An 18,121-nucleotide genomic window follows, 5' to 3' on the forward strand; every position below is an offset into this window, starting at 1 on the left:
CCCCTCCTTCTTTTTATTCCTTTTCCTCTTCCTCCTCCTCTTCCTCCTCTTCTTCTTCTTCCTTCTTTCTTCTTCTTTTTTAACTTTATGGAGACCTTTGCCATAGGAAATTTATTTATTTATTTATTTATTTAATTTATTTATTTTTTTTGAGATGGAGTCTCACTCTGTCACCCAGGCTGGAGTGCAGTGGTGTAATCTCGGCTCACTGCAACCTCCACCTCCTGGGTTCAAGCGATTCTCCTGCCTCAGCCTCCCATGTAGCTGGGACTATAGGTATGTGCCACCACACCCAGCTAATTTTTGTATTTTTCATAGAGCTGGGGTTTCGCCATGTTGGCCAGGCTGGTCTCGAACGCCTGACCTCAGGTCCTTCCCAAAGTCCTAGGATTACAGGCATGAACCACTGTGCCCATCAGGAAATTTACTTTTAAGTGGTCATATTTTTTCTTTTATACCTTCTGTGTTTCTTGTTTTGCTAAAAGTGGGCCTCTTGACCAGAAGTTATATAAGTATTCTCCTAAATATCCTTCAGTTATTTTTTATGATTTTTTTGGTACCTCTAGAATTTGTTTAGAGTTCATTTCTCCCCAGATATATAGCTAATTGTGATGGTACCATTTATTACACCAGCTAACATTATCCTACTGAATTGAAATACCCCCTTTGTGGTAAGTTAAATTATATTTTACTAAATGATTATATAATTATTTGCAGAGAATTAACATTTGTATGATGCTAGGACTTTCCATCCAGTTACACAGTATGCCTTTATGTTTGTTTTAGGGGAGGGGACTGACTTTTGGTCTTTGGATAATATTTAATAGGTTCCTTCATCTCAATCCTTTCTTTCAAAATTTATTTCTTAGTGATTTGTGGTTACTGTTCATATGGTAAGAATTTGCACTACCACCTCCACACTCAATCCCTTCCAGCTGGTTATGGATAATAAAGAGAAAAGTTATTGATTTCTGTATTTTTTTCTTATTTTTATTACAGTTTAATGGATTTTATAGCTATTATATTTTATCTTGTTTTCTATTTGAATTTGCTTTGGGCTTCAAAGTTAGAAAAAGTAATAGTGATAATTGACATGTCTTTTTCCTGTTTTTAATGAAAATATTTTTAGCTTTTCACTTTTAATTTGATATTGCTATTGGTTTTATCATTGTATCACGTCACTCTTTTTCTTGTTGAATTCTTTTAGTTCTACTTTTACTGATATTACAGCTATTCCTAATTCCTTTTTTTGTCAATAAGCTGTTTGCTCATCTGTTATTTTCAATCTTTATCATTTCATTTAAGTAGTGTAACTTACAAATGTATAGATGGGTTCTGTTTTATAACCCAAAATGATAGTTTCCGTCTCCTAACAGGTATTTAGCTTATGTATATTTAATGTAATTACTGATATATGTGGTTGCATTCCTCCTCTTTGACCTCATTTTTACTCCTTATTTTACTTGACATTGTGCACGCGTGTGTGTGTGTGTGTGTGTGTGGGTGCATGCGCGCGCACACATGTATTTCCTTAAAGTGATTGGCTGGTCAAAACTGTACAGTACCACATCCCCCATCCCCAAGGCCCCGGATTTACCCATTTAGCAACCTTATAAGATGAAATCCTTATACTTCATTTATTTCTCCACATTCTCTGTTTTTGCCTTGTCAGGCCACAGGTCTTTCCTTTCTGCCTCCTCTGATACTTCCTCAAAACCTGTGCCATCATACCTGTAGCTGTGGACTTTGCTGAGAGAGTCTAGTATTTTTAGTACCAGCTGTAGTGAGAGTGTCATTGACAGGGTGTTGCTTCTCTTTCAGTAATCCACACCACCAGCTGTATGATTTGCCTGTCATCTATCTTCACCCACTCATATGAACTCCCTCTCTTACTGTCCTCTCTCTCCTCCCCTTTGTCTCCATTTTTGTCTTTAGATCTCTGTTCTCATTTAGATTTTGGTTATAGACCTTTTCAAATGGGTTACGTAGGTTGTATATTCTTTGAAACCCATCATGACAAAACTATTAATACCTTTCTCTCTGAAATGTGAGTCATATTTTGCCTAGCTTTCTGACTCATATCACAGTTCTTTTCTCTGAGACATATAGAAGTTATTCTACAGTTTTCTAAGTTCTGGTTTTGCAAATGAGAATTCAACTTACTTTCCATTGTAAACTTTACATTTCTCATTCTGGAAGAGCGTTTGATTTTCAGCTTATCCTTGAAAATAAAAAATTTGAATAGGATAAGTCTTGTTGTATGTGTGTGTTCCTATGAATCACACTCAGTGAGCCCTGTAAGTCTAGAGGACTCAAATCTAGTGATTGTAATATGGGAGCAACATGATGTACTGGCTTTTCCACCCGCAGCATTTATTTTCTATATTAATAGTATTATTTTATTTATGTATATTCAGAATTTATAAGTTTAAAACCAGTAAAATATTTAAGAATTTCAATTACAAAAATTTAAACTTAAACGATTAAGTATTTACAAAGATAAACTTTAAACATATTATTCAAATATGTTATTAGCAGATTAATGAAAATATCAAAATAAGCACTACCTAAAATAAAAAAGCTTAATCTGGGAAAAAAGGTAAAGTAATATTATTTTTTCTCTTTAAAAAGGTATAATTAGGCTGGGCGCAGTGGCTCACGCCTGTAATCCCAGCACTTTGGGAGGCCGAGGCGGGCGGATCACCTGAGGTCGGGAGTTAGAGACTAGCCTGATCAACATGGAGAAACCCCGCCTCTACTAAAAAATACAAAATTAGCTGGGCGTGGTGGCTCATGCCTGTAATCCCAGCTACTCAGGAGTCTGAGGCAGGAGAATTGCTTGAGTCTAGGAGGCAGAGGTTGCCGTTAGCCGAGATCGCGCCATTGCACTCTAGCCTGGGCAACAAGAGCAAAACTCCGTCTCAAAAAAAAAAAAAAAAGGTATAATTAAGAAATCCCTGATTGTACTAATTGGAGGACTGACGAGAAGATATAGTTGTAAGCTAATTCCATATTTTTCTCTGACTACTTTATCTTCAGGTCTTCCTGTGTCCGGTTCAGTACTTTTGATGAGCTACTTTAGAACTTTTTTTTTTTTTTTTTGTGGGAACACCTATCTTTTTATTGAAGCTGGATATAGATTTTGTTTTAAGGAAGCATATGCAGTTTGTCTTCATCTTCTCTGGTTTCTTCATATACAGTTGTAAATTTCCTCACAGTTACTTGGGTTGATTTTGATGCTGTGTTCATAATCCACTTGCATTAGATTTGCTTGGTTGAATGTCATTTTTCTCTCTTGAAGATTCTGGGAGAGGTGTTCATTTTCTAAACAGAGCACCTTGGCTCATTTCACATTTTTAATATAGATTGCTACTGTTTGACTTCTCAAGACGTATATACTGGGGAAAGAAATAAAAGAAATACCCACCTCCCCCAATCCCCCCAAAAAAGAAAGAAATTGGGTGTTCTGGTACTTAATAAAAGCACGGAGTACCAAAAATGGTATTGTGATCACTATTAATTTCTCTTTTCAAATCAGGGAGGTTTTCTTTTATCATTTGTTTAATTCTCCATCTATTCCTTTTTTTCCTTTGAGATTTCTGTTAATTTTCACTATTAGATTTCGTGGATTTGTTCTTTAGCTCTTTCATCTCTTGCATAATGATTTCTATATCTGAATTTTTCTGTTTTGAGATATTTCATCCACTCGATCTTTTTGGTTTGTTTATTTTGTTGAGACAGGATGTCTCTTACCCAGGCTTGAATGCAGTGGTGTGATCAAAACTCACTGCAGCTTTGACTGGGCATGGTGGCTCACACCTGTAATCCCAGCACTTTGGGAGGCTAAGGCAGGCAGATCACCTGAGGTCAGGAGTTTGAGACCAGCCTGGCCAACATGGTGAAACCCCATCTGAAAATACAAACTAGATTAGCTGGGTGTGGTGGTACACACCTGTAGTCTTAGCTACTTGGGAAGCTGAGGCAGGAGAATTGCTTGAACCCAGGAGGCAGAGGTTGCAGTGAGCCATGAGCCAAGATCACACCACTGCACTCTAGCCTGGGCAACAGAGCCAGACTCTCTCACCAAAAAAAAAAAAAAAAAAAAACACCCTCACTGCAGTCTCCAACTCCTGGCCCCAAGCAATCCTCCTGCCTCAGTCTCCCAAGTAGCTGGGACGACAGGCACGTACAACTGTACCCAGCTAATTTTTTAAATTATTTGTAAAGAAGGGGTTGTGCTATGTTACCGAGGGTGGTCTGCACCTCCCAGGCTTAAGCAGTCCTCTTGCCTCAGCCTCCCAAAGTGCTGGGATTATAGGCATGAGCCACCATGACTGGCCTTGATCCTCTGTGTTACTAATTTAGTTCTCAATAGTCACCAGGATCGCCTCTTTCAGTTTGCCTGTTAATTTTTAAAATTTAAATCTCTCTGTGGTTCTTGAAAGTCTATTTATATATTATAATTGAATCTGCTTAACTTAAATGCTCTTATTTGCTGTAGTTGTAGTGGTTATTGTTAGGGTAAATGTTATCCACACACTTCCAACCCAAGAAGCCCTCTGTTGGAGACATTGCATAATCTTCAGAATTGCTGGATCCCCATAGGTACTTTGTTCTGTACCTCCCAGGCAGTCAGGTAAAGCTGATAGGGTCCTGGATCAGTGGAAGAAGAAAGTTTAATGTCTCAATTAAGACATTAATTAGTTAGTTTAGAAAATGAAAACCCCTCCTTCCAGAATCTTTAAGAAGAGAGAAAAATGACATTCAACCAAGCAAATCTAATGCAAATGGGTTATGAACACCGCATCAAAATCAACCCAGGTAACTGTGTGGAAATTTACATCTGTGTATGAAGAAACCAGAGAAGATGAAGACAAACTGCATATGCTTCCTTAAAACAAAATCTTATATCCAGCTGCAATAAAAAGATAGCTGTTCCCATTAAAAAAAAAAAAAAAAAAGTTCTAAAATATCTCATCAAAAGTGTTCAACCATTTAATTGAGACATTAAGCTGGTTTGGTCAGCAAACCAGCTGAGGCACAGGGATGAAGCCCGCCACTCCTGGGTTCTTCCAGGAACTTTCAGGGACAAGCAGAGCCCTCTGCCAGCCTCAAGCACCAGGGTCCAGCCGGCCCACAGTGCTGTCCCCACGCAGGTCACCTGTTGTCGGCAGGATCAAGCAGACGCTCCCAGGACCAAGCACAAGCAAGCAGGGGCCACGCAGACTGCCCCAGGGGGACCACTTTCCGGGAGCGGGGACCATGGCGTCTGCACGCTCTGCCCAGGCGCGCCTCCGCTGGTCCCCCAGCCCTCATCGGTCAGAATGGAGGAAGAAGTCTCTCCTCCGGAGATCCAGTCAGAGCCTGCGCCCTCCTGTGTGCCCTGTGGGTTCTGCCTGCTTGCCCAGAGTGGCCACTGCTTTGCTACAGAGAGGTAGTGGAGAGGGAGCTAGGGACGGGAGGCCACAGGAGCACACTTGCAGGCCAGCAGCTTCCCCGGGGAAGAGTTTGCTTTCGTAGAACCATTTTTAATTAGAGATGCCTTAGAGAAGTGGCTTGGAATTCTGTGCAAAGCCACGATAAGGATTCCAAGCTTATGGAAGCAAAAGCCTTTTCTCTACATTTCACAAAGAGGGCAAGCTTTTCTCAAATTCGGGGGGTAGTGGGTAAGGGGGAGAGGGTTTCAGTTTAATATTATCATTATAATAAGAACAATACTTTATATGGAGTAAATTTAAATTTTGTGTAAATACAACCGGATGTGATTAGGGAAACATGAGCATCATTTGTGTAGACTGAGAAGAGGAGACATTTAACTTACAAGCAACTTATGAAATACTTAGGGTCTCTTACAAGTTGAACAGTGCTTTCTTTTGTAATCCACATAATCTTCATATGTATTTTGGATTCTGTGTCTTTCAAAGATTGTTTATCAACTTTACAAGGAATGTTTATAAATGTTCTCTAAAATATTTTATCTGTCCTCCTCCTCTACTCTCCTTTCCTGAAAAATAAAGATATTGGTGCATGTTTACATCACAAAAATGGCAACATAATTAATTTTAAAATCCAGATGTGTTATTTTTAATACTAAAACACAACTTTTCTCTTTTTCTATGAAAAGGTCAACATGATTGTGTGACCATAATCAACAATTTCTTTCCTCGAGAGAGACTGGATTATTACACTAAGCCCCAGGGACTGGATAAAGAGCCAAAACTGCCCCCAAAGTTGGCAGGCCCACTGCACAAAATCATCACCACAACGAATCTTCATCCTGTCAAGGTAGTGTGCTGTCTACTGTATTTGCTTTTTATGTAAATATTGCTTCAGAGCTTAAACTGCTTTTATTATACAGGATCATAATTGTCTTGGGTTGGGTTTTGTAGATGTAGAGCTTGCAGTGGGCTCTTTTGGCCTGTTGATTTATTGAAGGAGCACTCTCCGTTGAAACCTGGAAGTGAGTAAGCGAGAGAGAAACAGACTAAAGCATCAGGAAAAGCCACGCAAAGAGATGGGTTCGCTGAAGCCTAGCTTCCACGTCATCCCACTGGGAGCTCTGGAGTGTGAGTGGCTCCAGAGAAGCAAGGGAGTCCAGCTTTTGTATTCATCAGTCTGTTGTTGGATGGGGCCTGTCTCCAGAGGGAAAGGACAGCCTCCCAGATAGTACCAAGTGAGGTGGCTCCCTTTCAATGAGGGCAGTCTTCTGGAGAAAAGACCATAGTAGCTGACCCTGAGAGCCTCTGAGGCCTGGTATACAGGCCTGGTAAAAAGGATGTAGGTGGGGCACTAACAGCATCTGTTACAATAATTGCCTTTTTAAGAAAGATTCTGAAATGTAATCACGGGAACGTTTTTAAGGTAAGTGGCTATTTGATGCCTTTAAATAACATAGTTTTTCCAGTAATTCATCAAATCAAACAGATTGTCAAATTTCGTAGATGAACACATAAGTTCTAATGGCTTAACTGGGAAATTTCAAGAGCTATTCTGAAATATTTCAGGGCTATTGTCTTCTAGATTTTAAAAATATGGGCTTTTACTGTTTTTACAGCATAATTTAAAAAAAATCCAGCTAAACAAGTATAATTTCCTCAATAATCATCATAGAAAACTACACAGCTACATGTGTGCTACAGTGATGAGGTCCTATTTCAATTTCAATATCTGTCACATGCTTTTACTCACAGGGTAAAGATTTGATAGTAGTTCAGAGCTGTTTAAGTGAGCAAGATAGTAAGTTGGGTCAAAAGTTAAGGTTCTTCCTTAACATAAGGCGTTATTATCATGTAGAAAATAGATTTTCCCAGAAGTTTATTACAAAAGAAGAATCTGTGGAGTCTGCTGAGCATCATGAAAATGAGTGGACAGTTCTTATAAGTAACTCTGTTGAAGAGTGACCCTCATTCAAAGATATAAGATCCAAAATGTATATAATCTTATTGTTTTGCTGATGCATCCCTGTACATCTTTCTTGAGTATTTGAAGGTTGAGAAACAAACCAAATTTACTCATTGTGTGTTCCTCCACCCAAATTAATTTTCTAGGCCCTTAAGAGAGATGACAAACTAGTAGATACCTTTCCCATCAGACAGAAAAGTGAAATCTGCTGTTTTTATTTTAGAAAACTCAAGCATTTTTCTTAATATTCTGGAAGAACTGCCAGAGGCAACACTAGTGATACTAAGTGGGCAAATTCAGCTGTGAATTGCATACTTATGTTTTTAGTGAAGACTACAGAGGGCTTAGAATTTAACCTTTAAAAAATATGTATTTTCTTCTTTGTTAGTGGTTCTCTGCCTCCCAGCACACCTAGGGAAAAGAGAACTCCCTAGAGAAGCATTGGCTCCTCTCCATGGTGCTGTCTCAGGCATGGGCTGGCTGGGATGGGGAGACAGGTTTCTGTCAGGGGACGGTATTTCTCAATGTAGAGAATGTGTCTGGTTCTGTAAGACCCTTGTTCCTCCACTGCCTGAGCAATACAGGATATTCTGGCTTATATTGATTTGCCCTGTATTTTTCTGATTCACTGTCTTTCATATCTAGGTTTCTACCCCATCAGATTGCAGTAAGGGTTTGTGGATTTTTTTTTTTTTTTTTTTTTTTTTTTTTTGAGATAGGGTCTTGCTCTGTCGCCCAGACTGGAGTACAGTGGTGCAGATCTCGGCTCACTGCAGCCTCTGCCCTCCGGGTTAAAGCAATTCTCCTGCCTCAGCCTCCTGAGTGACTGGGATTACAGGTGCCTGCCGTCATGCCTGGCTAATTTTTGTATTTTGGGTAGAGATGGGGTTTCTCCATGTTGGCCAGGCTTCTGGAATATTTTTTTATGTTTACTTGGAACCCAGTCTTTAAGTGTCCTAAAAATTATTAATACTCTGTCTTCAGTTATCTTTGAAGGTGTATATTTTAAGTAAATTAGATTGAGGGCATATTTATGCAGACAATAATTTGTAAAGGTGTATAGTCTGAAATAGACTACATAATATTTTTTAGAGTATAAAGGGGACTATCCTATTATATACCTTCCTCCAGCCCAGACCTTGCTTTTTGTAGGTTTAAATGATCTATTCACTCGAAAGCTTTTCTTTTATCCATCCTTTGGATATAAAAGCCACCCAGTTGCTTTTGTTATTGTGGCCTGTTTTTATTGCTCTACCCCTTTCTAAGCTAGCATGGCCTTTCCTATGGAGTATTATTTAAAAAGTAATAACCACTGTATAATGTCAAACAGCTTTTAAAACAAGCTCAGAAATTCTCCCCAGTACACACCTCACATTTCATTATAGTGCACCTAACATAGCTATATTTGTGTCTAGGCTAAGTGGCTGCCATAGCAATAAGGATGCATTTGTTTTCAAAAGGGACTTGGAGGATTGTGCTGATGCCCAGAATATGAAGGTTATCTAGGAGAAAAACCAAATCACAGGAAAAAATGTCAGCAGAGCAGGGTCTATGAGTGGACAGGAGGCAGATGTGCACACAGCAATCCTGTCTTTGATTACTGTGATTTTCAAGCCTGGTATTGTAGATTTAGCAGTTTTTAAAAATGGGATTTAAAAACTACAAGGAATTCAAAATGCCACTACATGAACATATTCTCAGGTAGCAATCCTTTGAATGGTAAAAATTTATCTAGTTTTTAATGCCAATAGAAATATATTTATTAAATGCTCCTCCTCATTAATTAATAAAAAGGATTTCCTTTGTAATATATTACTTCATAATGCTGCAGAGATTAAGGAAGAAAACAAGTACAAATATTATTCTTTTGTGTGTAGCTACGTAATTGTTTCATTAAGCTCATGTTAATGATGTGGTTATTTGTCATTTTTCTTGGTGTATATTTGTGCTGTGTATTAAAAAATAGATAAGGTCTAATGTCTCCAAACAAAAAATTATTAATCTGGGTTCTGTTTGAAATTTTTTGAAAGAATTTCACTTGTAAGTTTAAGATTCTATAGTTGATTATAAATGCCACATATAAAAATACTGATCAAACAATTTTAAATGATTACAATTAGCAGAAGTATAAACAGATGATTACTGAGTCTTTTCTTCTCTACCATAAATTGCCAAAGTATGTTTTGGTAGAGATAGTTATCAAGAAATTTACCAATAAGGATTCTGATTATACTTGCTTCATTAAGTCTAATAACTTATTATTAAGTGCTGGATTTTTGTAAAACACTAGATTGTATATAAATCTAATAATGTCAAAAAGTGAAAATCATTTAATTTTACAGGGACATTTCATCTGTGTTAAATTTCTAATTAGAGGGCTAGCTATGGGCTTTACTAATAGATGATCTTTTTTCATGCCTAAAGAAAAGAAACTAATTCAGGAAACTCTACCTGTTGTTCCCTGACATGTACAGTCCCTGGGATATTGATTTAGCTGTAACAGGTAGGTTAGCAAGTACTGACTGGCTCTCTGCTCTGTGCATACAGTTGTGACCCTGTTACATTTATTGTGGTCTTTGTGCTCCTCAGTTCAGCTAGATCCGAGTTCTTGTCTTACAACCAGGAAGAATTAGACGTGGACACTGGAGAGTGAGTGGAGTAGAATTTATTAAGTGAAAGGAAAGCTCTCAGCAAAGAGGGGATGCAGGGAGGTGGTTCCCCTACCCGAAGGTGGGAAAGTCCCCCGTGTGCCTGGGTCCAGGTCCTTTTATGGACTCAGAATGGGGAGTGCATGCTGATTGGTTTGTGAGTATGTGAAAAAGGTTAAAGCGAAGACACCACTCAGTGGTGGGCACGACAGTGTAGAAAACCAGTTAGGAAAGGGTAGGTGTATGTAAAATAGGTGAAGGGTAAGGATCAGTCAGAAGAAATTGAGCCAAACAAGAAGACAAGTTCTCAATCCAGTTCGAGGATTTAATTTGTAGCTTGCCTTTCAGGCTTTAAACTGTCTTTGGCTTGGAAATGGCGCTTCATCAAGGACCCACCCCATCTGCCTAGGCATTTGGCTGCCTCCTGCCACACTCACATTCATGTTTACATTACTATTATACCACCATGGATGTTTACAGCAGTCCTATGCAGACCCACTTCAAATAATCTACCCTATGACAATGCTAATACAAAAATACTCCTTATTACACTAAATTTGACTTATTACACTAAATTACACTTAATCTGTGCGTACATAGGAAATGTGGTACTCATAATGTGTAAGATTTGATCATTCTAATATTTCCCCCTTAAAGTTATTTATGGCTTCCTCTTTGACCTATTCTCATGACTGTAGATGATCGGAAGCATCTTCAGGAAAATTTCCGCAGAGAAATGTAGTTAATTGGAAAGTAAAGCATATTTCATTTTTAGACTTCATTCTGAAAAAAATCTCATTTTCTTATGCTTAATAAGAATTAATGAGAATTGTAGCTCTCCTAGCCATGAAATTCTAGAGCTGAGTAATGTTAACTAAAAGTGGTTATTGCTCAATGATTTGATTCTTTATGTAAAATGTTCAAAGTTGCCATGTTTATCTTTAGTCAAAGCGCACTTAACAGAGACTGTAAAATCATGTACTCTTGAGTGGCATACTGGCACTCTGGCATAGGTAGATGGCAGATCACATTATAACTTTGATATACAGAGTTTAAGAGATTCCACTATTTTACGGTCATTCTATATTGTTCTATATGTTTGTTCCGGGTAATCTGCATTCTAACAAATAGCATAATAACTTCATGATCCTAAGGAAGGCTTTCTTTGGTAATCTTTTGAAATCAACTAAATGGACTACCTAATTTGTACATGGAAAAGTCTCTCCTTTAATACCTGAGTACACTGGGATTTCCTCTAGATCGTGATGCTTGTAAATGAGAATCCTCTGCTGACAGAAGCAGCAGCCCTGAATAAATGCTACAGAGTGATGGATTTGATTTGTGAGAAATGTATGAAGCAAAGAGACATGAATGAAGTATTGGCTATGAAAATGCATTACATAAGCTGTATCTTTCAGAAATGCATTAACTTCTTGAAAGATGGAGAGAACAAACTGGACACCTTGATCAAAAGGTACTCTTTTTACTACGTCGTTTATAAAATACACTCAACTGGATTTTTTTTTATATGAAGCCTGATTATTATGGGTTTCAAAATTAAACATTTTGGCAGCAATTGCTGTTGTTGGAATCACATTTAGTCTTTGACAAACAGACAATAATGTTATACTTACATTGAGTGATTATTCAGTTCTGTATTCTTTACTGTGATGTTTTTGTTGTTACCAGCGATTTACAGATGAGGAATCTGAGGTTTGGAGAGGTTAAATAGCATGCGTAAGATCACACAGTGAGAAAGTGGCCCAAGTCTAAATTTGAGCATATTTCATGCCCTAGGTTGCAGCTCTGGATTTATAATGGCATCCAGGGTGTCTCTGTTACGGTACCTTGGAGAGCTGTGTTTTATGCTGGTTCTCTGACCACCAGAGATCAAATTCTCTTGCATACTTACCTAAAAAAGGGAACTAAGTCTGAAGGGTGTGGCCCTATGAGAGTTTTTATTCTTAGTACAAATAACTGACATGGTAATAAGTAACTAGCTAATCTGATAACAGTGTTTAACGTGTTTTATGGTGATAGTCACCTCTCCATATTCATTTAATGGGCCTGAAAACCTTATAAGGCCTAGCGTGACATATGGGTTGAAGAGCAATTTGAATTGAGCCCGTCATCATGATTTGAAGAGACAAAGGAAATCTTAAGTAACAGAAGATACTACTAAAAACTGTTGGGTTCAGCTAGGAGAGAGTGCTTAGTGATTCAACTCCAATTACTCTTTAAAAAATATCTTTCAGCTTGTTAAAAGGCCGAGCTTCTGATGGCTTTCCAGTGTATCAAGAAAAGATCATCAGAGAAAGTATCAGAAAATTTCCTTACTGCGAAGCTACACTCCTCCAGCAGCTGGTTCGAAGCATTGCTCCTGTTGAAATTGTAAGGCTCCTCTTACCTAAGTTGACTCTATCAGTAAGACCTAATTACCACATATTGTATTGTTAAAGGCAAGTTCTCTTTAGTATTTATTTTTATTATTTCAGAATATTTTTAGGAACAAAGGTGGAGATAGGTTTGCCTGTCCCTGTTGATTTATTTCCCATCTCACGATCTTCTTCTTACCTTATTATAGTTCATAGTTTAATAATCAGGACGTCCCTATGTTGAAATGTAGATAGTTAGGGTAGGAACTTACATTTTATATACATCCACTGTGTAATATAGGTACACACTTACACTTGTAGCTATATGAATTACCAGCACAAAGTCATACACTAGATGCAAGTATGAATTGATTGCCTAGGGTGATAGTATCCAGGCAGTGGGGATGTAGTGGGATAAGCCATGGGAAGGCTCCTTGTGGTTCCTGATAACAATCTCAAAGTATGCTCCAGCTTCCCATAATCCTCCTTAATGCCTCTGATTAGAAAATGTCCATACTAAAACCTGTTTATACTTACCCACTATATAAGTGCGTTTTGTTAACTTTATCTGTTATTTTAATTACTTGCTATTCATTTGTCATGTATTTTAATTTATTTGGCCTTTTCTATTTTGAGGCAGAGTCTCTTTCTGTCGCCTAGGCTGGAGTGCAGTGGCACAATCTCAGCTCACTGCAACCTCCGCCTCCCAGGTTCAAGCGATTCTCCTGCCTCAGCCTCCTGAGTAGCTGGGACTATAGGTGCGCGCCACCACACCCAGCTAATTCTTGTATTTTTAGTAGAGATGGGGTTTCACCACGTTGACCAGGTTGGTCTCAAACTCCTGACTCAGGTGATCTACCCACCTCGGTTTCCCAAAGTGCTGGGATTACAGGCATGAGCCACTGCGCCCAGCCACCTTTTCTATTTTGAATACATTTTTGTTTACCCTATCTATACCCATTCATGCTTTTATACGTTTCAACCAAAAACTTGATCAGCTTTTGTCTATCAGGCAAGAAATTGATCCTAAGACCAGTCCCACCCATGGCTTCCTCCCTCCCTCTGGCAAATCTGGTTCCCTTCTCTATGCTTTCTCTCTGGGTTGTTATGTCATCCTCAGTGTGGAACATCAGGGCTCAAAGTGGGCTCCAGATGCTCCTTCGTACATTAATAATTTACCTAGTCTGAACCATAAAATAAACAAGAAAGACCTGAGCAGGCAAGACCATCTCATAAAGTTCATGTATTGATTTATTCATGTGTGCTCCCCCTACTTTCAAGGGTTTCTTTACTCATACTTTTTAACATAGTTGGCTATTTAGTGGTTATGCTTTTGGAAGAATAAAGTTAGCAAATTATGATTTGTCAATTACAAATGTGTCTTAGCAGCACATATCAAAGCCCAACCAACCATGAATTAAATAGATAAGGGTTTATGTATTCACATATACATAGATGCCCAAAGGTAGCAGACTAGGTCTGGTATAGTGACTTAAAAATAGTTTGGGGACCCAAACACTTTCTCATCTTTCCCTTCCAATATTCCTTAGCTATGTAGGTTCTTATACGCATACTTACGATCTCATGGTTACGAGGCATTTGATGTTCCTCCTCCAGCTCATATTCCTATCCCAGGCAGGCAGGAAGAGCAAAGGGGTCCATATCTGGAAAACATAAGCTCTGCCAGAAGCCCTCTGCCTGTGTCACATGACTTTCCTTAGCTACACAGGAGTCTGGGGAAATAAGTATTTTTGGCTTTTCTAAACACTGCTGCTTTGAACAAAATTACACTTCTGTTAGTGAGGAAGCTGGGAGAATTGATATCACAGAAGCAACTAGCAGTACCTGTTATGTGGGATTTCCAGCACTCACAAATGGTTGCTGACCTTTTACCTTCATGAGAAAAAACAGAAAAACTAAAACAGCAAGCCAGAGTTCTTAAAAAAAAAAAAAAAAAAAAAGCAGGTCAATATCATGGTCAACAAGTTATCTTAGCTCCATGTAATAGAATAATGTAATTAGAATTTATAGAGTATAATTATTATTTTTATTTATTTATTTATTCAGGGGGAGTCTTGCTTGTTAACCAGGCTAGAGTGCAGTGGCGTGATCTCGGCTCATTACAACCTCAACCTTCCAGGTTCAAGCGATTCTCATGTCTCAGCCTCCTGAGTAGCTGGGACTACAGGCACACGCCACCATGCCCGACTAATTTTTTTGCATTTTTAGTAAAGACGGGGTTTCACCATGTTGGCCAGGCTGGTCTTGAACTCCTGACTTCAGGTGATCTGCCCGCCTTGGCCTCCCAAAGTGCTGGGATTACAGGCGTGAACCACTATACCTGGCCTAGAGTATAATGATTATTGTTTACCCCAGTGATCTGAGTCATCAAGAAAAGGTTTATAATAAAGTTAGGATAGTATTTCATGCATTTTGGAAAGACTTTTCTTTAACAATTTTTGTTCTTGGAAGTTTTATGTTCTCCTCTCTGGAAAACTTGATCCCAAATGCTTGTGATTGTGCATATCACAGCTATTGTTTACTGCCTAATGCGTTTTCATATTCTGCAAGTTCTAAGCCTCTGAAGTGATGCCCACCTTTTCCCGGCATATCATGGTTCCCAGGGCTGGCTGCTGTGAGCTTCACTGTGTTGTTTTCTGACAGTGCTAATGCCTGGGCCCTCTGCTCAGCTTTTGGTTCCCTCTGCCTACTGTGGAACTCTGGCTTCTGCCTGTCTCAAGGCTCAGCAGGAAGTGTGAGGCATGGCTAAGTTTAGAAAGATTGCTCCAGTATCATAGCAGATCATACCGTTAAAGATAATTTTGCTTTATCTATTGACACTATGTATTTTAACTTCTGGAAGTTAAAATGTCTGTGATTTTATAGCATACATTGAATAAAACATCCTGTTTGTTTTTAGGCTGAGTATCTTTCTATGGGAGGAGCTCTGACACCCAAGCAGATTCTTCTCTAACAAAATAGATGACAAGATTTTATATAACAAGGGATTTATTGTCACAACACCAGTACCAAGAAACATGGTTACTCATCTGTACCACTGTTACTTTTCTTTGTCAGCCATAGTTCACATAACAGGTGTGCTCCTAGCAAAATATTCTTCAGTTTTCTCTTGAGTTACATCTGTGAGAATGTCAGTGTGTGGTATGACTCCCACAACTGTCCCATTTCGTGGGAGATTTTGAACACGTCTCAAGCAGTTTTGTGAAGAAATTTGAACGTGAAAATATAATTGTCGTAATGTCTGTTGAATATATCATATTCTGTTGATTTGTGGGGCAGACTGCTCCACGATTCAGTACTCTACTTTTGAGGCAAAAGAATGATACAGATTTGTAAACATTCAGTGTAATATTAAGAACCAGTCATTCTCAAACTTTTAGTATGTCTTAGAATTACCTGGGAATATTGGTAATAATGCAGGTACCTAGACCACATCCTTAGAAATTCTAAGTTATAAGGTATGGGGCAGTGGGAGGGATCTGCATTTTTACCAGGTTCTCTGATGCAGTCCAGCATTTGAGGACAACTAAAATAGACATTCATTCCTGATGGAATTATTAACTGAAGTGTCTAATATCTGAAACTTGATTTCACCTAATTTTTCCTCATTATACTATCTTTATTCCAAAAGAGAATTCATAGCACTTTCATGTGAAAGCAAACCCAGTCATTATTATTTGTATTCAAGAAGAACATGGCAGTTCCAAAATGAGTGCTACTTTTAAAATGCTTCTTGAATCTTTGAATATTTTCTTTGACTATCTTGAGTATACAGAACAGTGAAGGACATTGTTCCTGGGTGATATTTTTAAATCTCTGTTATGTACAATTGGTAAGATAATATAAAACAAATATTCTTAGGAAGAAAAAGCAAATACTCAAAATGAAAATTATAAAGTATCAAAATTCTGGTTTGGAATAAATGAAGAAATTTGAAAAACTCAGAACAAAGAACTGTTAGGAACAGGTAAGAAAAATAGATACTGTGTAAATATTTTTTGCTAAATAAGTTTTAGTAGCATCGTCTCAGACATAAATACTTACCCCCTTTTTTTTTTTTTTTTTTTTTTAAATAAAAGGTCTTGCACTGTCACCAAGTCTGTAGTGCAGTGGCATGATCTCGGCTCACTGCAACCTCTACCTCCCGGGCTCAGGTGATCCTTCTGCCTCAGACTCCCAAGTAGCTGGGACTACAGGCATGCCACCATGCCTGGCTAATTTTTGTATTTTCAGTAGAGTCAGGGCTTCACCAAGTTGGTCAGGCTGCTCTCAAACTCCTAACCTCAAATGATCTGCTTGCCTTGGCCTCCCAAAGTACTGGGATTACCGGCGTGAGCCACTGCTCCCAGCCCCTTATAATTTTCTTTGTAAAAAAAATATATAGACCAGGCGCAGTGGCTCACGCCTGTAATCCCAGCACTTTGGGAGGCCAAGGTGGGTGAATCATGAGGTCAGGTGTTCGAGACCATCCTGGCCAACATGGTGAAATCCTGTCTCTACTGAAAATACAAAAAATTATCTGGGCGTAGTGGCGGGCACCTGCAGTCCCAGCTGCTCAGAAGGCTGAGGCAGGAGAATCACTTGAACCTGGGAGGTGGAGGTTGCAGTGAGCCGAAATCGAGCCACTGCACCTCCAGCCCGGGTGACAGAGTGAGACTCCATCTCAAAAAAAAAAAAAAAAAAAAAATTTATAAATGTTTTTTTAACAACCTTTTTAAATTTTCCATTGCCCGCTAGTAATAAGTTTCACACATTTGGTTTTTCTTAATAGTTTGATTCAATTGCATGTGTGTTTCTTAACAAATTTGGAACATACCAATTATAATGGTGATAATTTATTTGAACTGCAAGCCAACATAAAGCAAATGAGTTTAAATATATTGCCTTTAAAATACTTATATTATACTAAACTTTTTGGAATTAAGATAAACATTTTTGATGTGCCCTATAATTGTTTCAAGGAATATGAACATTTGCTGGTTGTCAGTTCTCAGAAAAAAAATTCCACTCTGGAGTCATTGTCCTAAATCTGAATCGCTATGGGCTTACTGAATTATCCTCACTGGAAAAATACTTTTATTCTACATTAAGGGTGTATTTTTCTCTTTAATTATCTGGACCTGTGACTGACTTTTCATATGTTTTGTACAGAAAATGGTATATTCTAAAAGATTTTTGTCATTTTGTCTTAAAGCCTGTGTAATCTATAGCCTTAATGATTTCTTCCTTTTTGTGTCAATATTGTAGGACAGCAGTATCCATGGGCTGATACCTCTGTAGTGTTTCCATGGTGATTTCAGAGTTTGTTTTTTCTCCTCTTCATGCCCACTCTAGGGTTCTGATCCCACTGCATTCTCCGTCCTTACCCAAGCCATCACTGGCCAGGTGGGTTTTGTGGATGTGGAGTTTTGCACTACCTGTGGAGAAAAGGGAGCAAGTAAAAGATGTTCAGTTTGCAAAATGGTAAGAATGGAGTTCTTTTTAGTTCATTGACCTCTGGTGTAGATGCAGCCAAAGCTGATGATTGAGTTTTAATATTCCATAAGAATAGACATTAGTTTTCTAATAAATTGTAGCAATGAAAATATTTTATTTAATACTTAAAAAGTAGTTTTGGAAGAGAATTAATAGGATCAGTATAGTTATTTACTGTGTCTTCTGCTACACTGCCAGTCT

At 38.3% G+C, this 18,121-nt stretch overlaps 1 protein-coding gene across 4 annotated transcripts in view; it reads left to right on the plus strand.

Annotated features, from left to right (window-relative positions):
* Positions 1–18,121, plus strand: part of ANKMY2 (ankyrin repeat and MYND domain containing 2) — a 47,045-nt gene that overhangs the window by 24,211 nt on the left and 4,713 nt on the right. For 2 of the 4 annotated variants that reach the window (XM_045388894.3, XM_005550057.5), the window contains 4 exons: positions 6,125–6,285; positions 11,309–11,523; positions 12,305–12,440; positions 17,780–17,908. In XM_045388894.3, the coding sequence (XP_045244829.2) occupies positions 6,125–6,285; positions 11,309–11,523; positions 12,305–12,440; positions 17,780–17,908 (641 nt within the window). The remainder of the gene's footprint in view (positions 1–6,124; positions 6,286–11,308; positions 11,524–12,304; positions 12,441–17,779; positions 17,909–18,121) is intronic. The other 2 variants (XM_074035387.1, XM_005550058.5) reach the window with 1 other exon arrangement.

This window comes from Macaca fascicularis, chromosome 3 (genome assembly GCF_037993035.2).
Source record: "Macaca fascicularis isolate 582-1 chromosome 3, T2T-MFA8v1.1".
Taxonomy (NCBI): Eukaryota; Metazoa; Chordata; class Mammalia; order Primates; family Cercopithecidae; genus Macaca; species Macaca fascicularis.